At 41.9% G+C, this 25,603-nt stretch overlaps 1 protein-coding gene and 1 gene segment (V, D, J or C); both read left to right on the top strand.

Moving 5' to 3' along the window:
- Positions 1–6,109: 6,109 nt before the first annotated feature.
- Positions 6,110–6,579, top strand: LOC137014842 (immunoglobulin kappa variable 1-8-like). The segment is given in 2 exon segments: positions 6,110–6,158; positions 6,242–6,579. Coding segments are annotated over 2 exon segments (387 nt in total).
- LOC137014751 (uncharacterized) lies at positions 6,577–25,193 on the top strand. 3 transcript variants are annotated; one of them, XM_067379262.1, is made up of 3 exons: positions 6,577–9,969; positions 10,024–21,407; positions 24,720–25,193. In XM_067379262.1, the coding sequence occupies exon 2, from the start codon at positions 11,103–11,105 to the stop codon at positions 13,959–13,961; it is 2,859 nt and encodes a 952-aa protein (XP_067235363.1). In that variant the 5' UTR covers positions 6,577–9,969; positions 10,024–11,102; the 3' UTR covers positions 13,962–21,407; positions 24,720–25,193. The 3 variants fall into 3 exon arrangements, with proteins under 3 accessions (XP_067235363.1, XP_067235364.1, XP_067235365.1); XM_067379263.1 differs by having other exon boundaries at positions 6,577–19,091; positions 20,014–21,407; XM_067379264.1 differs by having other exon boundaries at positions 6,577–20,127; positions 20,272–21,407.
- The last annotated feature ends 410 nt before the right edge of the window (positions 25,194–25,603 follow it).

Raw genomic sequence — 25,603 nt, 5'->3', positions numbered from 1 at the left:
CCATTGCTATTTTGCATTAAAGTGTATCAAATATGTGGTATTTAATTCGATGTAATTCGGTTCTTATAGTTTCTCTCTGGGCTGCCCGTCACAACAATGTGTGTGTGTGTGTGTGTGTGTGTGTGTGTGTGTGTGTGTGTGTGTGTGTGTGTGAGTGTGTGTGTGTGTGTGTGTGTGTATGCGTGTGTGTGTTGAAAAAAAAACATGTTAAAACATTTCTGTGTTTATCATACAATTTCATGTTTTAAAAAATCCCAGGGAGTGTCGACGTAAAAGATGTGGACGGTTGAAAAGAAGTGTTAGGTCAAAGTCACTCTTCTCACAATCACACTGCAGTCTATTCACATGGATGAAGTACATACATAGGTGAGCAATGCAAGTTTATTACATAAGTACAATATTTTGCATTTTACACTATGTGTGTAGTGCTTGAGTGCATAGAACACAATTGCACTACAGCATACGTTATCATAGTTTATGTTGGCATGGATTAAAAAATATATTGTGGTCAATAGCGTAGCATATTCTATTGCAAAAGCATGTCCTGTAATATGTCACCATGTTTTGATATTTTGCTTGTTATAATAAACATATAAATATATTTTGACCATAATTTTAAGTATGTCAATTTCTTTTTCAAAGATTTTGGCTTCTCTCAGAAGATTATGATGGTGACTTTGATGTGGCACTGTGTTGCAATGAGCATCAATTCTAGTTACTGTACTATACTGTACTTTTTAGTTTGCTATGGTTGAATTTCAGCAGTAATGTCAAGGGTCAAAAAACTAGTGTCCAAAATAAAATGTACAAATTATGCTTTGTTTATTATTAATATGCTTTGCTATTATGATTTCTTTATGTGAAAATATACTGTTCTTATTTAATGGACATCATTTTTGTTAATGTCGATCCTTTGTAGATTCGCACAGGGTTTACATCTACGGCAAGTACACATGCTTCAAGATGGCATTGCAAAGAGCACAGCAAAACTTTCTATGATGTCAAAGAAACTCAGAAGAATTTGTGTAAAAAGCCTGAAAAAGCACAGAAAGAAAAAGAGGCAAAAAGTTGGTGGAGTTAATGTCATAGTTCACATTGATGAGAGCAAGTTCTGCCATAAACGCAAGGTAATGTAATCTAAATGCAATGCACTTGATGAAATGTGTTACATATTGTAGAACCAGAAAGAGCTTTGCATCGTAGTTTAGGATAGATGTAAGTAGTGAGGGTGGACATCACTTTCCCCAAAGCTGTCAATCAGTTAATACAAATTTGGTTTACTTTTTCTTATTTTCTTATATTGTAAGCATATTTATTGTATTATATGGAATTTTAAAAAGTTTTGGATGGAAAAAGTATTATCATGTAATTACTCATAACTAGTAATATACTTTTACATGGTCAAGAGATTATTTTGATTATTTTCTAACACTGTTCATACTTTTTTTTGTAGTATGCAAGAGGACGCTTTGGTAACACCTGGAAGAGAAAGCGAACATGGGTTTTTGGTATACTTGAAATCAAAGCTGCAAGCAGACGTCCAATTCTTCGCCTTGTGAAAAAAAGAAACAAGGAAACCCTTGTTCCAATCATCAAAAAACACGTAAAAAGAGAAAGTCTTGTAGTGAGCGATGAGTGGAGAGCATACACCAGCCTTTCTCAGGAGGGCTACAAGCATGTGAGAGTCAACCACAGCCAGAATTATGTAGATCCTCAAACAGGACTACACACTCAAAACATTGAGAGAGCGTGGCAGACATATAAGAGGGAAATTTGGCGTATGCGGGGGAATCGGTCTGAGAAGGCCTTAAAAAAACAGCTCTGCTTCATTGAGTGGACTTACTGGTTAGCCAGAAGACATAAACATGGTGTACTTGGAAGACTTCTCAAGGACATAAGGAATGTAAGTAACCACAGATCAGTTTAAGACCCCCTTACTATCATGGAAGGCAGAATTAATTAATTATTTTTTGTTATTTTATTTTATTATTATTATTATTTATTTTATTTTGCTTTGGTGGTGTTGGCCTAGGACAATAAATTTGAATTGAAGGTTTTTTTTTTTCGTTTTTTTCCTACAGTTCATCCAATACTGCATAGTAAAGACTTTCATTAATTGTAGTGATGGCAGTGCAGTGCAGCATGTTAGTTTGTTAGTTTGTTTGTTTTTTCATTTCATTTTTGCCACACATAATCACAGTTCAGATCTGATAGTCTTATGATAAGCCTTTCCTTCTTTTTGTATGTGAAATCAAACCTATGAGATTTTGTACACATTATTTGTAGTTCTGCAATGTCTCTTTAGACACAATGTAATCTTCACCACATTAATAATTAACAAAAATAAACATTCTATAAAGTTATGCAGTGGATAAAAGTGCAGAGCTGAGGGTGAAGTTATGCTCTAAACATTATTTGTGTTTGTTTTATCATTTGACAGATGGGAACATGGAGATAATGGCCACTGGAGATGAGGAGCCACAGGCCATGATGCTGGACTCCAGCACTGATGACTGAAAAATATTAAAAAATAACAAACAGCTCATCCCCTTTTCTGCAAAGAAAGACTGAATGTAGGAAACAGGATGTTAGCTAAGTTTGAGTAGATACGTTTTGTTTTTCATAATTTACAGTTCAAGTTGCTTTGCCCCTACAATGACATGGTAGAGACTTGTTTGATTATTTGTAGTGCTGCCAGTGCAGCATGTTTATTTTATTTTGTTGTTTTGTTTTTGTTTTATGTAATGTTAATTCAAGTAAAGTTTGATACAACATGATTAGACTGTTCAGATCTGATGCCCTAGTGAACAATGGGTTTGTATAAATATATTGTTAATAAACAACTTTCTCTAATATCCTGTCTGTAGTGTTGGATCTATTGTAGTTCATAGTCTGGTATTAACTTCTCATTTTAAACAGTAAATATCTGGCATATAATTAATGGATGGCTGTATGTTTTCTGTTGATAGCTTATAGACTTTCAACTGTTATCAACTGTTTTTCACTTTAATTGGATAGTCCTAAAATATATCTACAAATGCTTAGTTAAGAATGTCTACTGATGATCTTCTGAATGTAAACTTTAGACTAGTTGACAAGCAACAGATGCACAACCAATGTTTAGTTGACTATCAACAGATAATAAACTAGTGATCTTGATAAAAATGAAATGGTTAAATAATTATTAATTTGATGCATTTGAGACCCTTAAGTAAGGATGATATAATATGCTCTTGATCATATGTTGACATGACTGTAGACTTTCAACTGACAGATTGATTTTGAGTAGTTGGTAGACAACTTAGAGGATGGTAACACAATCTACAGAAAGTCAGCTGACTACTAGTTAACAACCTGTTGCGAAATAAATACTGACAGTCAGCATGCACTTTTTGTATAATCTATAGATTAGAAATTAAAATGTGCCTTATAATCTACAGGCAGTTAGCTGAATGTATGTTACTTGTCTGTTGAAACAATGTTGTTGAATGTCAACTGATGCACTGTTGACATGCTACTATATGAGTACTGATAACTAGTAGAGTGTCAACAGATGGACTATCAAAATAAAGTGTTACCATTAAATGAGGCAAGGATGTAGAGTTACACTCAAGCTATTTTAAGGCATTAAAAAAAAATAAATAAAAAAAATCCATGACATATTTGGACCACTTGGGCGGCAGCATTTTGTTTAGCTGCACAGTGAGTTCTACATTGATGATGTCAAATGGTTGCACTCACTGAGCTATACTGACACTGTCCTATTGCTATTTTTACCTCAACACAATAATATATGAGGCCACATTGTGCAGCTTTTGGTTGTAATTTTCAGTCGATGAGCCACAAGAGAAGCGATGTGAGTTTTTACTGCTTTATTGGCGATAAGAGGAGAAAAGAATGGGAAGTTGTGAAGAATGTGGACGAATAAAACTTCCTAAAGAACTGCGTCTTTGCTCTCTTCACTTTAGCCCTGATGCCTTTGATACTTTTCATCTGTATGTTTTGGTAATCTAGTAACGCATACTTAATATCCGCGGGGTTTCTTTTGAAACCTGATCAGTCTTTTCAATTTGAGCCAGAGCGCAAAATTAGTGAGGATGAAAACATCGAAGACGTGCAGTGTCTCTGTGGCTATTCAAACTACTGTTGTATGATTGATGTGTTAAAATCGTCTGATCACCTGAATGCATTACACACAGTTAAACATGCTGAGAAGATGCTGTTTATGCGATCACAGATATCTCTTGCATCGCAGCGCACGCAAGCTTTGAGGCAGTCGGTCTCGATCGAGATGTGTTATTGGCTTTCCTTCGTCTCCACGACAGGCGTGGCATCTGGTTAAAGCATACAGTTATATCAATCGGTAGCTGTAAGCTCTTCCAGTAGCTGTGGTCTACTAAAAGCCTCAAAGGCACCAGGGCTAAAATGAAGAGAACAAAGACGTGGTTCTTTAGGAAGTTTTATTCGTCCACATTCTTCACAACTTCCCATTCTTTTCTCCTCTTATCGCTAGTAAAGCAGTAAAGACTCACATCGCTTCTCTTGTGGCTCATCGACTGAAAATTACAACCAAAAGCTGCACAATGTGGCATCTTATATCATATTCCAAGTTGTGTTGAGGTAAAAATAGCAATAGGACAGTCTCAGAAGCTCAGTGAGTGCAACCATTTGACATCATCGACGTAGAGCTCACTGTGCACCTAAACAAAATGGCACCACCCATTGTCCAAATTGGTCCAAATATGTCATGGATTTTTGAAATAATAAATGTTTCATGGGTTTTCTACTACATATTTCAGTAAGAGACATAATTTACATTATATTAAGCCATACAAGTCTTAACACCAGGGGTTCCCTTTAAAAAAAACACTGTCCAACAGCAACACCCGCAGATGAAGTTACAGCGGGCAGTCCGCGTCTCTTGTGCCCCCCTTGAGCTTCATAGAGTTAAAGCAGAACCCCTAAAGTGTGCGCTGGTTTAGTGGGGGGTAATTGAGAATGAATGGGGGAAAGTCATGTGAGAGGAGGCAGTGCCTCCTTCACGCTATGATTGGATATGATTGGTTCATGCGATAAATCCCGCCTTTTGTTTTCATGCACGTTCTCGTTGAATCGGCCTGAATGAAGACAAACTTCATACTTCACCTTCAAACGTATCAGTTTAGGACAGAGATCTAAATCAAACATGACAAAAAAAAAAAGAAAAAAGAAAAAAAAGAAAGAAACATGTCAATAAATATAAGCAGGCTATAATAAATAAAAATATCAGTATTATTAAAATAATAAGTTGAAATTATGCAAACTGATGACTTTAAGAAATGCACAGACTATCGAATAACATCCTCTGATAGTTACAGTAGGACTGTCTTAAACAATTTATTTTAAGTTTTCATAAAAAATATATTTTTCTATGAAATACTATGAAAATAGTTTTAGTTATGATTTTTCCCCCATTTGATTTAATGTAGTTAGTTTTATCTCAAATGCAATGTGATTTTCGCTTGATCGCGATCTGGCAGCAGCTCATTTTTCCTTCTGGGCGAGCGATCCGCTCACAGCTTATCCTGCCATGAAATCCCCCATAGGCCAGCAAACCAATGAGAACGCGGGACAGTGATGACGTTCCATAACAAAAGAGCAAAGGCGCAAAAGCTGCTGTAGATCAGCTTACCCGGAGATCTCTGTAACTGGCAGAATTAAAGAAAATTACTGTCATTTGCTAAATAAATAAATTATGGACAGTTACATACACCTTACCTACATTTTATATGGTAGGCTTTATAGTACACCTCAAACAAATGATTTAATAGTAAATTATAGTGTTAATATTAATTTCCCAGTCCACGAATAGCTTGGGTATGCAGAGCATTCACAGCTTATATGGACCGCACACCACTGATAGATATAGTTTATACTGTGCTTATGTAAAGCCTTTTTTTTTTTTACTCTGTCAGTAAAGCTATTGGACTGTCACAGTCTACAGCAGTCTACTTTTGCATTCAGAGGGTGTTTTACATGAGCGGCTCATGCTTCACTGCTCTGAATGTGTTTATAGCTCTATGAACTGAACATGACATGATCAAGAGCTCTTCTTCATCAACCAACAAACATGACTTTCAGCATCATCTTTGTCTTGACTCTGGCAGTGTTTTGTCCAGGTTTGAATAATGATTTATGATTATATTTTCAGAGATAAATGACTGTGTGTAAATATTTGACTTCTATTGTTCCTCATTGACAGAATCTATTGGGCAGGTGACAGTGACTCAAACTCACTCAGAGCTGATCGCTCAAACTGGGCAACTAGTCAAAATAACCTGTAAAACTAGCAGTAGTGTTCCCTGCTGTTGTGGAGGGACTGGATGTCTTAGCTGGTATCTACAAAAACCCAGAGAAGCTCCTAAACTCCTTATTTATGGAGCGAATCAACTGCAATCAGGAACTCCATCTAGATTCAGTGGCAGTGGATCTAACAGTGATTTCACTCTGACCATCAGTGGAGTCCAGACTGAAGATACAGGAGATTATTACTGTCAGAGTTACCACTATATCAACAGTAAAGATGTGTTCACACAGTGATAAAGAGTGGTACAAAAACCTCGGTCAGTCAGACGTCACAGTGATGCACTGATACAGCTGAGAGATACTGCAGCTGCTGATGGAGGATCACAAACAACACAATGGTGTATCAAACCTTTATTTTAGACTTTATTTATTTATTATGAGTAAACATGTAACATACAATCTTATATTCCTTACTAAACTGGACTAAATTGTGGAGAAAATATGGAGAATCTGTGCTTGTCCTTGCCAGTACAATATTTTCTATATTATTTACTGTAGGAAAGTCAATCCCTTTAATTGCAAGTCTCGTATGTGATACCATGACCGTTTCTTTGTGGATATACTCACTTGTTGGACTATTTGGTGGATGTACTTTCCTGTATTTTCTTCTGTGTGGATTCTTCTGAGACTGTTACCTGTTGCATGTCTTTGATGAAGGACTTTGATGAAGGCCTGTGTGATGAGTCTGTTTGAGTTCTGCTTAAGACGCAAATTTTAGGACTTGAGACTTGACTTGACTTTGACTTGACATTCATGGCTTGAGACTTGACTCAGACTTGAGTTAAATGACTCGAAATAACCTGTCTTTTGTTTAATAAATATCTGTCTTTGAACGCTCCGCAACCTAACTACATGACGCAGCAGGCAAGCAGAGATAACTAACATAAGAGCCTGGACTGTGACTGAACACTGAAGACACGACTACGCCAAGAATAATTAAATTTTAAAAAATAACATTTTGGACATGTTAAGAGTTTACTTTGAATTGGTTTTGCGTTCATTAAACAGAAAATTGGGTTAAAATCAGTGCCATCAACTTTAACACTTTAACGCATGCAGTTAATTTATTCCAGTTCAATGCATTAAAAATATTTAGCGCAATTAAAGCAGCATCCATTTTTTTCTGTCATCCTTTGGCTAGCATTACAATATATGATCATGCTCTTATTCATATAAATGCTTTTAAACCATTTAAGTGCCAAAAGAGAAAAAAGAGAATGTGCTGTCTGTGAATGTCCTGCCACACACACACATTAATCACATTTATTATTATATTAGGGCTATTATATTAGGGTTATAGGGCTGCACGATTAATCGCAATTAAACTGCACGAGATTTGGCAAAGGCTGTGATTATTTTATGCGCAGCTTGTCAGAGCTGTATGGCTCAATAGTATCCAGCTGCAGACCCGCAGCACCAGCAGTTTCAGAACCACAGCCACAGAACAGAAGTGAGGGGCGGAGCTTATGTTCTTAACAGAGGAGCAAATTAACAGAATTTGCTTTTATTACACATGAGACGTTATAGTTTGTGTTATGATACATTACATTAAAATACAGCACAATAAGCATTTAAAATTTTAATTTTGTGTCATTATCTGTTTCATTGTATTATGTGAGTAATTTCCTGTTCATGATGTAAAAAGTAATGCTTGAAACTTATGGGCATTTTATATGAAATATACTTTAATCACAAAACTGAAAACAAACATTTACTCCAAAGCCAATAACATGCATTTTTATCAATAAAAATAAGAAAAGAAAAAAAAGAAGAAGAAAAAAAAAAACAAACACCATCAGCAGCATAATTTTAAAAGAAAAAATGAAAAATTATACAATAATTAAAATGAAATTTATCAATTGAACAATTCACTCAGGCCTATTTTGTCATGACAATCCTGCATAAATTCAAATTTTCAAAATGAACAAATCACTCAAGCATATATTTTTTTTAATGATAATCCTACAAAAATTAGCATTTATCAAATGAAACTAGGGATGTCCAGATCCGATCACGTGATCGGAAATCGGGCCCGATCACGTGGTTTCAGACTCGATCGGATTCGGACGTTACCTCCCGATCAGGACTCGGATATATATGTATTAGGGGTGCAACGGTTCTCGGTAAAAAATCGAACCATACGGTTCTCCACTTATTATTTATTATTTAAGAGCTGCTGTGCAGCCAAATTATGTACCAGTTATCAATGTAAAGCTGCTTTGACACAATTTGCATTTGCGCTATATAAATAAAGGTGACTTGACTTGACGGTTCGGTACGCACTTGCACTGCGGTCCATCTCGAATGACGATGCATCTATTGGTTAATATGGTTTGTTTAAAATAGCAACGTGGAAAACAGACAGAGTTCAGATAATGTATGTTTCAGTCGATGGATGCACAAAACGTTACAACAACGATAATCAGAAAGCGTGGACAAAACAGTCACTCTTTGTAAACTGTTAACTGCGAGTGCCGTCTGCTGTAATGTCCTGTCATTTACCCGTCATCACACGGGTGTTGATAGCGCGCGAGCGCAGGTGAGACCTGAACAGCACACGTTGCTGTCTGTGTTTAAACTAACTCATTTAAGCCTTGCTGATTTAAACCTTCAAGAACAAGACGCGAAAGAGAACTCGCACGCGCTGTGAGAAGATTTGTGTGCGCTCATCCGCAGGGGCGTAGCACCAAATTTTGGGCCCTGGGTACAATCCATCTTGCTGGGCCCCCGTACCAAATACCATAGTGATACCAATGGCTGGGGTATTGCATTTTTATCATAAAAACACTTAAAATGTAAACAAAATAAGCCACACTCTGATTAATATATTTTTGTCTGAAACTGAAATATATGGCTTCAAATGGTTGCTAAAATATCCTTTATTGTCACAATACCTTTTTTAAAGTGTAGGCTAAGTACAAGTTAATTGCTGATTATTTGTCTGTAATGCAGACTATATAATCACAGGGTACACTAACCGCCAAACTAGACATTCAGTCTTTGAATTACGTTTTAAAATAAGTCATTTTCAATCATTAAGATGTGCATTAAACTGAGAACAATCCTGTACTTAATGTAAGAGCGTGCGCGCGCTAATTTGCATAACAATGCGGTAAAATAGGCGGTAAAACTAACTTTTCTTTTAGTTTTTGAGCCCCTGATTTTCCTTTCTTAAGGAAAGACATGACTCTTCCCCTGTCTTCCTAGTTCATATCACGGCTAACTCCAGCTCCTGTCTCATTAACTGATTCACCGCAGGTCCGCAGCAGAAGCACCTGACCTGCGGGTCGTACCATTTACATTGATTCGAGAGGGGTGGTGGGGCTCTGCACAGCATGAAAATGACTTTTTTTTATACCAAACCAGTGCCTAACTACAAGTTTAGTTTTGCACAGAAACTTTTTTATTTGTACATAAATGCTATACAAATGTTAGTGTATGTGTAGCCCATGTGGGTATTTGTTATGGGTTTCTGATTTAGATAAAGTTTTGTTTGTAAAATTGTATAAAGTTAGGTTAAAATGTACTGTGGAAAATGTGCTCCGAGATAACCTAAGTTGCTGGGTCTGTCATTTTAATTTCTTTATTATTTGATTGGGTACTTTGTGAATAATAACCTATCAGGTGTTTGCCAACCGCCAAAAAAAATCAAGAAGAAGAAGAAGAATAACCTATCAGGTATCGGGATATGGAGGAGGGGCGGGACAAGGAGGAGAAGGAGAGAACGCACGAGAGAAGCAGAACAGGTGTGAGATGTCGGCGAGACAACTCTCTGAAAGTGTGAATTGTCTATAGAATTGTGTACTTTATAGTTCATCTCGAGGATATTAGAGTGGACTTTGAACTGTGTTACTGCTGGCTAAGCGTGACCGTGATGTTCGAGTTTATTTAAAGTGCGTCACAGACGAGAACGGGGGAACCACTGGCAGCGAGCCAGTACATTCTACGTGAACTGTCTATATCGTACTAATTATGAAGGAGAACGACAACGGATGTTGTGTTCATGTTACATTCGGGAGTCTCGTGCGCTGTTGAACGGAGCGAGAGGATACCGCGTTGAGAGTTGAGCTGCTGGATGAATACGCTGACGGCTGCTCGTGAGTGCGGCTCGCAACGGATGGATTCCGATTGACCTGACGGACTGTGCCTGATCATAACTAAAGAGAGCAACATTTTCTATAAAGGTACCTGTTTATTTTATTTTCTTTGTGGCTCAATTGAGTGAAGCGGCCGTGTGTTTTTGGCCTCTACGATCACAAGCAGCGAAACAGGCCTGCAACAGATACTAAGGGTTATTTAAATTATTTGCCGGCTTAGGAATTTATTTTATTGAGTTGGAAACATTTTTAATTGTTTATTTTTTTCCTTGATACTGTTGACTATTTATTTTTCAGGTAAATGTCAATTTGAAAAAGGGACTCATACACTTGTTTTAATAGAAGCTTTATTGAAAAGAATACATCACTTCTTTCTTTCTCATTGATACCATTTAAGTAAATTCAAGTCTGATTTAACTTATTTGTACTTGTGGTAATTGAGTAATTCATTTTTCCTGATATATTGAGGTATAAACAAAATAGATAGCATTACAAATTTAAGTTAATACAACCCATCATATTAAAGACCCAGGGCGTCACCCATAAAATTCCCAGTTAGAGGAAAATGGAGGCACCGCTGGGATGGGTTTTATGAATTTGTGGTTATCTAGGCTGTTCAATTGCATCTAAATTTCCTTGCTTTTAATTGCGAGAACAATCATGGAGTCTGTATTGTACAAAAAATACCAAGATACACTCAGTAGTTGGTGTAAAGGAGAAGAACTTGATCCAGCTCATGCTATACTGATTGCTGGGGTGGCAGAGGATGTCAGCATTAGTCAAATTGAAGAATTGATGCAAACTGTGCGCTGTTGGGGTCGTGTAAGAGTAAGAGGAAGGACCTACAGTGTTGAAGCAGGAGGTTTGCTGGTTCTGTGTGAATGTAAAGAGGAAATAAAACCACAGATCGTTCCTCCTGAAGTGCGGAGTGATGATGGTACTATTGTGTGGCACATAGTGGTGGTTGATCCAAGGCCTGATTCATCAGATGCATCAGAGGACTTTGTTGGCAAGCTACAAAGTTTTTTGCAAGCTGAAGGTAAAACAATTGCTGACCTCCAAGATTATGTAGCTACCTCAGCACCCGCTAAAGGTACTGAAGAATTCTTCATTCATGCTATGGCTGAAGTGATGAAGCAGTCTAACAGAGGTATGGCTGAAAGTCACAGTTATCGTCGACTTCGAGTGTTTTCTGGTATCACCCCTACCCCAATGGGAGAGGAACAAGTTGAATATTGGCTTGAACAAGCAACAGTGATGGTAGAGGGCAGTGATTGCCCTGAAAAAGAGAAGAGACGTAGAATAATAGAAAGTCTGAGGGGTCCTGCACTAGAAATTGTTAGGTCTTTGCGGTTTAGCAACCCTGAAGCTAGCTCAGATGAGTATATTTCTGCAATTGATAGGGCTTTTGGATCTCCAGAGACTGGAGAAGATTTATATTTTGCATACCGTCTCATTCAACAAAAATCTGGAGAGATGTTATCTGACTACGTACAGAGGCTGGAACCTTTTCTAGCCAAGGTTGTCAGAAAGGGGGGTGTGAGAGCTCAGGATATGAACAGAGTGAGAATTGAGCAGTTGTTGCGAGGAGCAGTTGGGGCTGACATTATGCTTTTACAGTTACGTCTCAAAGAGAAAAGAGCCAACCCTCCTACATTTCTTGAGCTGCTGAGTCAGATTAGGGTAGAGGAAGAACATGAACGCTCACGGCGTAAAGTCCATGCAAGGGTTCGAAGTGTTGAAGCACAGGATTGTGTATCTGCAACTGATTTTGATTTGCAAGAGCTTAGAGCTGATGTGAAGGCTCTACAAGCTAAAATGTCTGAATTGAAAGTGAAGTCCAACCCTGTCAGCAAAGAAAGTGTCAGCACAAAAGTACAGGCTAGACAGTGTACATCAGATGATAAAGCAATTGGAGCCTCTGAATTACAGAAAAAAGTTGATAGACTGAGTCAGAAAGTGAAGACATTGGAGAGTAGAGAGCCAGCTCAACCTGCTTCTGCCTCTGCTGTGAAAGCAAAAGTCAGTGATAGTGGCAGTAAGAAACCTCTCTCCCAACAGGAGGATGATTTCTTTTGTTATCGTTGCGGGGAGGATGGTCACATTTCAACTAAATGTACTGCTACGCAGAATGAGAAGAAGGTAATCAGGAGGCTTATTGCATCTCTTCGGAAAGCTAAGGAGAAACAAAGTAGTTCTGAGGTCAGTTCTGATAAGAAAACCACACACTGCTCTGCTAGAACACAAATGGTCCAGAACATAGCATCAGTTGCAATTCCGACTGGGTTGGTGGGACCAATTTCTACTGTGACATTGAAGGTAAATGGTAACCCTTGTACTGCGCTGTTGGATAGTGGGTCACAAGTGACCATTGTATTTGAGAAATGGTACCAGGAACATCTGTCACATATCCCTATTCAACCAGTATCAGGATTGGCTATTTGGGGACTTAGTGACGAAAGTTACCCCTACCAAGGTTATATAGTGGTGGATGTTCAGTTTCCTAAAGAATTAACTGGCACTCTAGAAACCTTGTCAGTGCTGGCGCTTGTGTGCCCTGGACCAAATACTCCTGTTCAGACTCCTGTAATATTGGGGACTAACGCCAGTTTGTTTCAAAGACTGTTTGCTCTTTGTGACAAAGAGAAGGGTAGCAATCTGGTTCATGTTTTCAATATAAAAAGCTTTCTGCCAGTTAGCCTACCTGAGTCTACTGTGTTTAAAGCAAGTCAGCGTGGTGAGGATGACATTGTGGGTCGGCTTAAATGGAAAGGGCCTGGCTCTGTAACCATTCCACCAGAAGACATTTGTTGTGTTAGCTGTCAAGCAGAGTTTTCTCAACCAGTGACTAAGGGTATAGTTTTGGTGGAGGCTGATGAAGTAACACCATTGCCGCAAGGATTGATGGTTCAACCTATGGTAGCTTTAGCTTCAGCTGTAAATGGAGATAATTTCTCTGTGCTTGTGCAGAATGAGACCAAGCGAGAGGTTATCATACCTGAAGGTGCTTTGTTAGGGAATGTGCAAGTTGCAGATATGGCTGTTCCACCGGCGAGAGTGAGTAAATCTGAGGAGATAGATCCAAGTCTTTTTGATTTTGGGGATTCTCCCATTCCTGTGGAATGGAAAGAAAGGCTTAGACAAAAATTAATGCAGAAACGCAATGTTTTCTCCCTACATGAGTGGGAAGTGGGACTGGCAAAGGGGGTGGAGCATTGTATCCGATTGTCGGACACCCGTCCTTTCCGTGAAAGATCAAGGAGGATCGCTCCTGCAGATATAGAGGATGTACGTAGACACTTGAAGGATTTACTAGAGGCAGGGATAATCAAGGAGTCTAGGAGCCCATATGCTTCTCCTATAGTAATCGTTAGGAAGAAGAGTGGCAAAATCCGTATGTGTATAGACTACAGAACCCTCAATAGTAAGACTATTCCTGATCAATATACAACCCCACGGATTGACGACGCCCTGGATTGTTTGGCTGGAAGCCGCTGGTTCTCTGTGTTAGACCTTTGAAATGGGTATTATCAAATACCCATGTCTGAACCAGACAAAGAGAAAACAGCCTTTATCTGCCCGTTAGGGTTTTATCAATTTGAGAGAATGCCGCAGGGGGTTACGGGGGCCCCTGCGACATTCCAACGTCTCATGGAAAAGGCTGTTGGAGACATGAACTTGCTCCAAGTGTTAGTATATCTTGATGACCTCATTGTGTTTGGAGCTACATTGGAGGAGCATGAGGAAAGACTCCTCAAGGTGTTAGATCGTCTGGAGGAGGTAGGTCTCAAGGTTTCATTGGACAAGTGTCAGATATGTAGGGATAAAGTCAAATAAGTCGGTCACATAGTCTCAGCAGATGGGGTATCAACCGACCCAGACAAAATCGAAGCAGTTGCTAAGTGGCCGCAGCCAACTGATCTGAAGTCCCTCCGCTCTTTCCTGGGCTTCTGTGGTTATTACAGGAGATTTGTGGCAAACTACTCTGCCATAGTTAAGCCTTTGACAGAGCTTACGAAGGGGTATCCTCCCGTTCGAAAAGGAAAGAAACAAAAGTCTCTCCCTGATCAGACATATCATGATGAATCAGAACCATTTGGTTCTAGATGGAATGATTCCTGTACTGAAGCCTTCCATAAGATCATTGACTGTTTGACTCATGCACCTGTATTAGCGTTTGCTGATCCCACCAGGCCATATGTCTTACATGTGGATGCCAGCCTAAAAGGGCTGGGGGCTGTGTTGAATCAGGTGTATCCTGAGGGGTTACGTCCCGTTGCATTCGCAAGCCGAGGGCTCAATGTCGCTGAACAAAAGTATCATGTCCACCAGCTTGAATTTCTCTCCCTTAAGTGGGCGGTGGAAGAGAAATTTCACGACTATTTGTATGGTGTGAAATTTACTGTGGTGACGGATAACAATCCGCTCACTTATGTGTTGACCACTGGAAAGCTCAATGCCACTGGGCATAGATGGCTTGCAGCCTTGGCGACTTATGATTTTGAGATAAAGTATCGTCCGGGCCATACAAACATTGATGCAGATCTGCTATCAAGACGTTGGAATGACTCGCATACTGAAATGTGGAAACATCTTTCAGAGATTGAGGTGAAAGGAATATGCAATTGTATCTAGTTGGGAGACTCAGCCAGTGCAGAGCGACTAGTTGACAGGTTAGGGGTGCCTGCAGAAGGTATTCCCAAGCTATATGCATTTGCAACTAATCTTGGAATGGCGCAGTTGGAACAATTCACTAGAAGTGATTTGAGGAGGGCCCAAGACATGGATGATGTCATAGGAGTGATAAAGAAGTTTGTGGATGCAGATCTGTGGCCATCTAATTTGAGTCAGTATCCCCAAGAGGTAACGTTAATGAAGCGTGAAAGTGAAAAGCTGAGAATCAAAGATGGATTATTGCACAGGGTTCTGAAAGATGTATCAGGAAATGAAACGTTTCAGTTGGTGTTACCTGACAAGTTTCGGTTACAAGTGATTAAAGCTTTACATGATGACTTGGGCCATTTGGGGGTGGAACGCACAACGAGTCTAATTAGGGACAGGTTCTACTGGCCTCGGATGGCACAGATGGTAGAAGCTTATGTGAAAAATTGTGGCAATTGTGTTTCATGGAAGAGTACTCGTGCACGGGCAGCTCCATTGCATCAGATAACTTCAGGGGGTCCTATGGAACTGGTGTGTATTGATTTTCTGACACTGGAGTCCAATACAGCAGGGTTTAGTAATATACTTGTTGTCACAGATCACTTTAGTAGATATGCACAAGCATATCCTACCAAAGATCAAAAAGCAGTCACTGTAGCTAAGGTGTTGGTCGAGAAGTTTTTTGTCCATTATGGATTACCCGCCCGAATCCATTCGGATCAGGGTCGGGATTTTGAAGGACGAGTGATCCAAGAGCTCTTAAAGAGTTTAGGGATTCGTAAATCCCGAACAACACCCTATCACCCCCAGGGTGATCCACAGCCAGAGCGTTTCAATAGAACGTTGCTGTCGATGTTAGGAACTTTGAACACTGCACAAAAAAGGCAGTGGAGCCGTTATGTGAGTCAACTTGTACATGCATATAACAGTACGAAGAGTGACGCCACTGGGTATTCACCATATTATCTCATGTTTGGTAGGGAGGCTAGGCTACCGGTGGATATTTGTTTTGAGACTGAGGCAGAGAGAGTCAGTCATTCTCAATATGTAGAAGGACTGAAGAGAGATTTGAAACGAGCCTATGATCTTGCAGAGGAAACAGCGCTAAAGTGCACATAAAAAACAAAAAAGCTTACGATAAAGTCGTGCGACACCAGACATTGGCTGAAGGTGACAGAGTGTTGGTGGAGAATCTTGGTCTTCGTGGAAAACATAAACTGCAGAGTAAATGGAATCAATTGCCGTATGTAGTGGTGAATAAATACCAAGATTTGCCCGTATATACGATCAAGCCAGAGAATGGGATGGGTCGTACAAGAGTCCTTCACAGAGATCACTTGCTATCTATTGGGCAGACGGTTAGGATCCCCCAAGAGAACGACCCACCGCCTTCCGTGAATAGGCCTATGACTCGAAATCAGAGAGGTACCTGTTATAGTGATGATCATAAAATGCAGTTTTCAGTATCACAGAGTCTGAGAGATGTTGATGAGAATAGTGAGACAGAAAACGAGTTTGAAACATGTTTTCATGGAAAAGAACACCATGAGACTCTTGAAAAGCAAGTTCCTGAAACAATTGAGAATGATAATTCTGAGGAAAGTGAACTTAGAGAAATCCACACTGCAGATATGAGTGATGGTGTAGAACACTTTCAGGATGGGGAAAAACCAGGTAGTCAAGAGAGAAGCCCAGAACCCCTACAATTAGAAAGAGATGGTTCAGTATCTGATGTAGAAGAACAGATTGAGGTGAATTTCCCTAGAAGATCTCAGAGGAAAGTGAAACCTGTCCTTAAACTTACTTACGATGAGTTGGGGAAGACTACAGATCATCCTCTGACTATTGTACATAGGGGAATAATTATTAAAATAGGTCCAAATTAAATGAAGTACATTGGTCTCATGGGGCATGAGGACCATTTAAAGGGGGGGAGAGTGTAGCCCATGTGGGTATTTGTTATGGGTTTCTGATTTAGAATGTACTGTGGAAAATGTGCTCCGAGATAACCTAAGTTGCTGGGTCTGTCATTTTAATTTCTTTATTATTTGATTGGGTACTTTGTGAATAATAACCTATCAGGTATCGGGATATGGAGGAGGGGCGGGACAAGGAGGAGAAGGAGAGAACGCACGAGAGAAGCAGAACAGGTGTGAGATGTCGGCGAGACAACTCTCTGAAAGTGTGAATTGTCTATAGAATTGTGTACTTTATAGTTCATCTCGAGGATATTAGAGTGGACTTTGAACTGTGTTACTGCTGGCTAAGCGTGACCGTGATGTTCAAGTTTATTTAAAGTGCGTCACAGACGAGAACGGGGGAACCACTGGCGGCGAGCCAGTACATTCTACGTGAACTGTCTATATCGTACTAATTATGAAGGAGAACGACAACGGATGTTGTGTTCATGTTACATTCGGGAGTCTCGTGCGCTGTTGAACGGAGCGAGAGGATACCGCGTTGAGAGTTGAGCTGCTGGATGAATACGCTGACGGCTGCTCGTGAGTGCGGCTCGCGACGGATGGATTCCGATTGACCTGACGGACTGTGCCTGATCATAACTAAAGAGAGCAACATTTTCTATAAAGGTACCTGTTTATTTTATTTTCTTTGTGGCTCAATTGAGTGAAGCGGCCGTGTGTTTTTGGCCTCTACGATCACAAGCAGCGAAACAGGCCTGCAACAGATACTAAGGGTTATTTAAATTATTTGCCGGCTTAGGAATTTATTTTATTGAGTTGGAAACATTTTTAATTTTTGTTTATTTTTTTCCTTGATACTGTTGACTGTTTATTTTTCAGGTAAATGTCAATTTGAAAAAGGGACTCATACACTTGTTTTAATAGAAGCTTTATTGAAAAGAATACATCACTTCTTTCTTTCTCATTGATACCATTTAAGTAAATTCAAGTCTGATTTAACTTATTTGTACTTGTGGTAATTGAGTAATTCATTTTTCCTGATATATTGAGGTAAAAACAAAATAGATAGCATTACAAATTTAAGTTAATACAACCCATCATATTAAAGACCCAGGGCGTCACCCATAAAATTCTCAGTTAGAGGAAGGGGGCGCTACATATGTATGTATAGAAAACTGACTTCTAAGGGGCACCCCCCCTGCCTCGGGCCCTGGGTACCCGGTACCCTTTACCCAGAGCCATAGAGAGAGAGAGTTGCGACCATAGACAGTAAAAGAAATGGACACAGCGACCCCATTGGAACTCAATTGAGTCAAGTGAAGCCCATTTTTAGCGATTTTTAGCACTTCCGTTTCTGACGCGCAGACTCACACTAAGCTTGATGACGTCCGCAACCTGTCTGACAGATGTAAATCTTCTAGTAGCTGTGCGTGCAAACTGCCATCGGTAATCTTGCAGAGACGGCGAGCTTGAGCGGGGAGTTCTATGGCGTGAGTGAGCAGGAGTAAATATTCTGATTAATTAGTTTGTATAGTATTTTAAAATGTAACGCCAGTAGGCTTCTCTCTTGACATCTCCCCGATTGCCTGCGAGCTTCTCCTCCTGTCTGTACGGTAACTTCTCTTCTGTGCGACAGAGAGTCGCATGGTTATGACGCAATCGTTAGCTTATTTTTACAAAAACTGTTTCTACGGGGCCATAATGTAACATAGAAGGTAATGGAGCCCTTTATACATTGTCGTGTATCTTTGGAAATAAATAATGGACAAATGGAGTCTTTAAACGCCTCAGATGTAAAGTTATTCACTGTCAAAGTGACGCCAAAATGAATGGGAGTCAATGGGGATGCTAACGCAAGTGAAGTTCTGCTACAAGATGGCGGCACCCGGCCGACTTCAACTTCCGGTCGACTTCCTTGGGCACTGGTTGCGACAACTCCATAGACTCCAATGGAACGTTTTTTTACAGCAATGGCGGCTCGTGGAGCCTCTCAATAGTTCCCGGTAGTAGCAGCCGCGCCGTTGAGTTACAGCAGAACAGACCGTTTGTGATGTACTTTTAAAAGGTAAGCCGTTTAAATTATAAGATTTTATATTATCAGTACATATGAATCAAATTAACTTGTGTATTAAAGCATGCTAGCTGATATTGCTCACTAAATAAATAGTTTCAGGGGATGTTATCAGATAGTAGATTAGATAATAGATTAAAACAGCTTTATTCATCGTCGTGTAATTAGAGAAAAAGGCTTCTCAACGGAGTTAAATATAACTTTGGGGCTTGTGGTGGGCGAAAGTGGTAAAATGAGAATATCCTTATTCCTTATTAATTGTACAACCCAGGTGAAAAAATACTATAGTAAACAGTATAGTGTTTTTGAACCATACTATAGTAAATTGTAGTATACTGTATATCTTATAGTATTTACAACATGTTGTTAATGAATGCTGCAGCATACTGCAGTATATAGTGAACTGATAAGTATACTACAGTATTTATTACAGTTTTAGTTTTTTACTACAGTATACTGTAGTGTATATTGTAGTATAATATGCCCTAAAGTTGTAGAAAACTTAGTACAGTATTGGGTAACATAATTTGTTTATATTACTATAGTTGTTATATTATCACAGCAACTATAGAATTACCACAATAAATTAATTCAAGTACTTTACTATAGTATGGTTCAAAAACACTATGGTATTTACTATAAATTACTATAGTATTTTTTCACCTGGGAATAAAGAAAAAAAATCCTTATTTTAGAATTTATATTTGAGAATGTATACATTGTGATTCTGTTGACTGTCTGTCTATTATGTGTCAGCTCAGCTGATTTTTGGATTGATGGGGAGAGGGAAGTTTATAAGTGAGTGTGGCGAGGGGGGCGTGGTTCAGCGAAGTCTGCAGCGGGAGAGAGAGGCAGGAGACGAGCGGTTGAGTGAGTGGGTTAAATGCAAATGACGAACACCTGTTTCTTGTTTCAGTAATTGGCGTGGAGAGAGTATATAACGCCAGGAGAAACAGGAGTGGCTGAGAGAGAGAAGGACTACTGACTGCTTACCCCCTGGATGCTGGAATTGTTGGCTGGAGTTGCTTATGTTTGTATTGGACCGTTTTGTGCCTGTCTGCACACCTGTTTTGTTATTTTTGAAAACCAAATAAAGCAGTCAGTAGTCAAGCTGACCCTGTCCTCTTCCTTCCTGACATTGAACTTTGTTACACTGGTGCCGAAACCCGGGAAGGGAGAGGAAAGCCGCCGCCATGCAATCGTCCTCCGGAATGCCATTTGCGGAGATTATCAGCAGCCTCGCGGGCCTACAACAGGAACAACATCAGGCCCTGCTGGACTTGCGGAGAGATCAGGAAAGATCTTTTCAAGTCATCGTCCAAGCCCAGCAGGAGGACCGCGAGAGGTTCCGGAGCTGGATTGACCGGGAGGTTCGACCGGAAGCCACGGAACATCGCGCTGTGCCCGCCCACCTGCCATTCAACAAAATGGGATCTGCGGACGACCCGGAGGCATTCCTGGACCTTTTTGAAAAGACGGCCGAGCTGTCAGGCTGGCCGCGGGACCAGTGGCCGATGCGCCTGGTCCCGCTGCTCTCCGGGGAGTCCCAGATAGCGGCACAGCAGCTTCCGGTCCAGAATCTCCTGGTCTTCGACGACCTGAAGAGGGCCATCCTCCAGCGGGTCGGCCGGAGCCCTGAGGAACACCGACAGCGTTTCCGCTCGCTCGAGCTGGCTGAGTCCGGCCGACCCTTCGTGATGGCCCAACAGCTCCGGGACTCCTGCCGCAAATGGCTGTTGGCTGAGGGAAGCGACGTGGAGAAGATCGTCGATCGAGTGGTGCTGGAGCAGTTTATCACTCGGCTACCGAAGAAGACAGCCGAGTGGGTCCAGTGCCACCGCCCCACGTCGCTGGACTCGGCCATCCATCTCGCGGAGGACCATATGGTGGCGTGCCCCGGGGTCGGCGAACCCCTCCCATCTGCTTCTCTCTCCCTCTCCATCTTCTGTCCCTCTCTCTCATCCTGTCCCTTTACCCAGGTCACGGCCGCCTGGATATCCGCGTGTCCCGCCCCGGGGGCGGGGCGGGTTTGACCAGAGCCAGTCCGGGACTCCACGTGCCCCGCCCAGGAGGGCGGGACTGGTTTCCACGGGACGGGATCCCACTCCTGTTTCTCCGCTTTCTCCACGCCAATCATTTACCCCACCCCCTGCCACTGGGGCGGCGGGGAGGTCTGGGCCGGCCTGTTGGCGTTGCGGGGACCCGGAGCATTTCATAGATAAATGCCCGGTGATGGAGGTTGGGACAATGGTTCGGGTCCCGGACGCCCCGCAGGCTGCCCCCGGTCAAGCTGGCTGGTACCAAATACCTGTGAGTATCAAGGGGGTACCTATCAGGCTTTGGTGGATTCAGGATGTAACCAAACCTCGATCCATCAAAGCCTGATTTCATCCGGGGCATTGGATACAAGCCGCGTGGTTAAGGTGCGGTGTGTGCACGGGGATATAATGGAATATCCTGTAGTGTCAGTCATTATCCAATTCCGGGGACAAAAACATAGTGTTGAGGTGGCAGTTAATTCGCACCTCCGGCATCCGTTAATTCTGGGAACAAATTGGCCAGCATTTTCTGAATTATTGGGTTATTTATGCACGGATGCCTCTTGGGGGAAAAATGCGGTGGATGTGGAGGCGCGGGTGCAGGCGGGAGAGACTGATCGGGGACCACTGAGTGCTGCTTCAGGGGAACAGAGTGAAATCGAGAGAATAATTCTCTCGGAGCGCGATGATTTTCCCCTGGAGCAGTCTCAGGATGAGACGTTGAAACGTGCATTTGAACAGGTCCAAGTCATCGACGGTCAGCCTCTCCAGCCTGGACGCGCGCTTACCTATCCATATTTTGCAGTTGTGAAAAATAGGTTGTATCGGGTGACCCAAGATACCCAGACAAAAGAAGATACAACCCAGTTGTTAGTTCCAAAGAGCCGCCGGGAAATGCTTTTCCAGGCGGCTCATTCTAATCCTATGGCTGGACACTTAGGACAGGCAACAACACTAAATCGCCTCATGACCCGATTTTTTTGGCCGGGCATTCATGAGAATGTGCGCAGGTGGTGCGCGTCTTGTCGTGAATGTCAGCTGGTGAATCCACCGGCCACCCCAAAAGCGCCTTTGCGCCCACTTCCCTTAATGCAGGTCCCCTTCGAGAGAATTGGTATGGACCTCATCGGGCCATTAGAGCGATCATCTAGAGGACATCGCTTTGCATTAGTCATTGTGGATTATGCAACACGATATCCTGAAGCAGTGGCTCTCCGCAGCATTTCTGCTAAGAGTGTTGCGGACGCACTGTTCAGTTTAATCTCCCGGGTGGGGATTCCAAAAGAAATCCTCACCGATCAAGGCACAGCGTTTATGTCACGTACGTTACGCGAACTTTATGAATTATTGGGCATTAAAACGATCCGTACCAGCGTCTTTCACCCACAAACGGACGGGCTGGTCGAACGTTTTAATCGCACGCTTAAAACCATGATTCGTAAATTCGTTCAGGAGGACGCCAAAAATTGGGATAAATGGTTAGAACCCCTGTTGTTCGCTGTGCGAGAGGTCCCGCAAGCCTCCACGGGGTTTTCTCCCTTCGAGCTTCTCTATGGACGCCAGCCCCGCGGGGTTTTGGATGTTCTAAGAGAAACTTGGGAGGACAGACCATCTCAAAGTAAGAACGAAATTCAGTATGTCATGGACTTGAGAACAAAACTTCACACTTTGGGGCGGCTGTCAACGGAGAATTTGTTACAAGCCCAGGACAAACAGAGCCGGCTGTATAACAGGGGGACTAATTTACGAAAATTTACACCGGGAGAGAAAGTGCTTGTATTGCTCCCTACGTCAAGCTCTAAATTATTGGCAAAGTGGCAAGGACCATTTGAGGTCACACGGCAAATCGGAGATCTCGATTATGAGGTAATACGGTCTGATAGGAGGGGGGCACGTCAGATATATCACCTCAATCTCCTCAAAAAATGGAATGAGGCAGAGGCAGTGATGCTGGCGATGGTGATTGGTGGAGAGGATGATCTTGGGCCAGAGGCGATTTCAAAACCTCAATCTCTTGCGCTGGCTCCGGGAGGAGATCATCTCTCGCCCTCCCAGCTCACTGATCTCACTAAATTACAAGCAGAATTTGCGGACGTGTTCTCCCCCTACCGGGCCGTACTAATCTGATTCAGCACCATATCGAGACAGAGCCGGGCGTGGTAGTTCGCAGCCGGCCGTATCGCTTGCCTGAGCACAAGAAAAAAGTGGTTCAGACAGAATTAGAGGCAATGCTTGACATGGGGGTAATAGAAGAATCCAGCAGTAACTGGGCGAGCCCGATAGTTTTAGTTCCTAAGACGGACGGCTCGGTTCGGTTCTGTGTGGATTATCGCAAGGTGAATGCTGTGTCGAAATTCGACGCGTATCCAATGCCACGGGTGGACGAACTGCTTGATCGGCTCGGTACAGCTCGTTTTTATTCGACACTGGACTTAACAAAGGGATATTGGCAGATCCCCTTGTCGCCGTTATCTAAAGAAAAAACAGCTTTCACAACGCCGTTCGGATTACACCAATTTGTCACTCTTCCGTTCGGGCTGTTCGGGGCACCGGCTACCTTTCAGCGTCTCATGGATAGGATTCTACGGCCCCATGCTGCGTATGCTGCAGCCTATTTAGATGACATAATTATATTTAGTCATGACTGGCAGCGGCATATGCAGCATTTAAGGGCCGTCCTGAGATCGCTGAGAGGAGCTGGGCTCACGGCCAACCCGAAGAAGTGTGCAATTGGGCGTGTGGAAGTAAGATATCTGGGCTTCCACTTGGGACATGGACAGGTGCGTCCCCAAATTGATAAGACTGCAGCAGTTGCGACCTGTCCGCGCCCCAAGACCAAAAAGGAGGTGAGACAGTTCCTGGGGCTGGCGGGATATTATAGGAGATTTGTTCCTAATTATTCGGACCTCACCAGCCCTTTGACTGATCTCACTAAAAAGGAGGCGCCAGATACGGTCCAGTGGACGGAGCCGTGCCAGCAGGCCTTTACCCAAGTGAAGGCTGCTTTATGTGGCGGGCCGCTATTACACTCTCCTGATTTTTCTCTCCCATTTCTGTTGCAGACAGACGCGTCGGACAGGGGGCTGGGTGCGGTCCTGTCCCAGGAGATAGAGGGGGAGGAGCGGCCGGTGCTGTACATTAGTCGGAAGCTCTCAAAGAGAGAGACTAAGTACAGCACCATAGAAAAGGAGTGTCTTGCCATCAGATGGGCCGTCCTCACCCTCCGATATTATCTCCTGGGACGGGAATTCACCCTCTGTTCGGACCACGCTCCCCTGCAGTGGCTCCACCGCATGAAGGATACCAACGCGCGGATCACTCGTTGGTATCTAGCTTTACAGCCTTTTAAGTTCAAGGTGGTCCACAGGCCGGGTGTTCAGATGGCTGTGGCCGATTTCCTCTCCAGAAATGGGGGGGGGGGGGGGCTGCAGGCCGGATGGCTCCCCGGCCTGAGTCGGGCGGTGGGGGTATGTGGCGAGGGGGGCGTGGTTCAGCGAAGTCTGCAGCGGGAGAGAGAGGCAGGAGACGAGCGGTTGAGTGAGTGGGTTAAATGCAAATGACGAACACCTGTTTCTTGTTTCAGTAATTGGCGTGGAGAGAGTATATAACGCCAGGAGAAACAGGAGTGGCTGAGAGAGAGAAGGACTACTGACTGCTTACCCCCTGGATGCTGGAATTGTTGGCTGGAGTTGCTTATGTTTGTATTGGACCGTTTTGTGCCTGTCTGCACACCTGTTTTGTTATTTTTGAAAACCAAATAAAGCAGTCAGTAGTCAAGCTGACCCTGTCCTCTTCCTTCCTGACATTGAACTTTGTTACAGTGAGATTAAAAAAAACAATGCTTAAAAGCAGCAGCAGCAGCAGCAGCAAAAAAAAAAAAAAAAAAAGAAGATATATATATATATATACTAGGCTAAATGGGAAATCATACTAAATACCCAAACTGCATATTATATACTACTACTGTATTTAATTTCTCCCATTTTGTTTCCTTTTATTTTGCTTTCCATACAAGCACAAAGGGGATTCAGATCCTGAAGACTCCATGCAATGATGCTGTCACCGCCAGTCTCTGCTCCTTGGATTTTGCAAGCTTTTCCTTGCTCCTTATTTTTAATAAACCTTTAATAAACATAAAAGTTCTGTGTTGTTTTTTGTTAAAAAAGGGCATACACCTATATATGAACACACAATCTTTAGTTCTATTTAGATTGCTCCTGCTGACTTGAACATAACTTTCTCCTTTCCGTGTAACCATGCATTCATACTGCTTTCTCTGAACAACTGGATCATCCTCATGCAGCACTGCAAACCATAGCGGAGACTACAAGAACATGTAGGAAAGGACAGACGAAATGCTTGACATGCAGTTTATTATAAATTTATAAATCCATTGTACTAAATCAGTGCAAAAGTCACACGTGTGTATAATCATGTTTTATTTTAGAATTGAATATATTGTGTATG

Source organism: Chanodichthys erythropterus, chromosome 24 (assembly GCF_024489055.1).
Source record: "Chanodichthys erythropterus isolate Z2021 chromosome 24, ASM2448905v1, whole genome shotgun sequence".
Classification (NCBI taxonomy): Eukaryota; Metazoa; Chordata; class Actinopteri; order Cypriniformes; family Xenocyprididae; genus Chanodichthys; species Chanodichthys erythropterus.
This window is presented reverse-complemented; position numbering and strand designations above follow the sequence as displayed.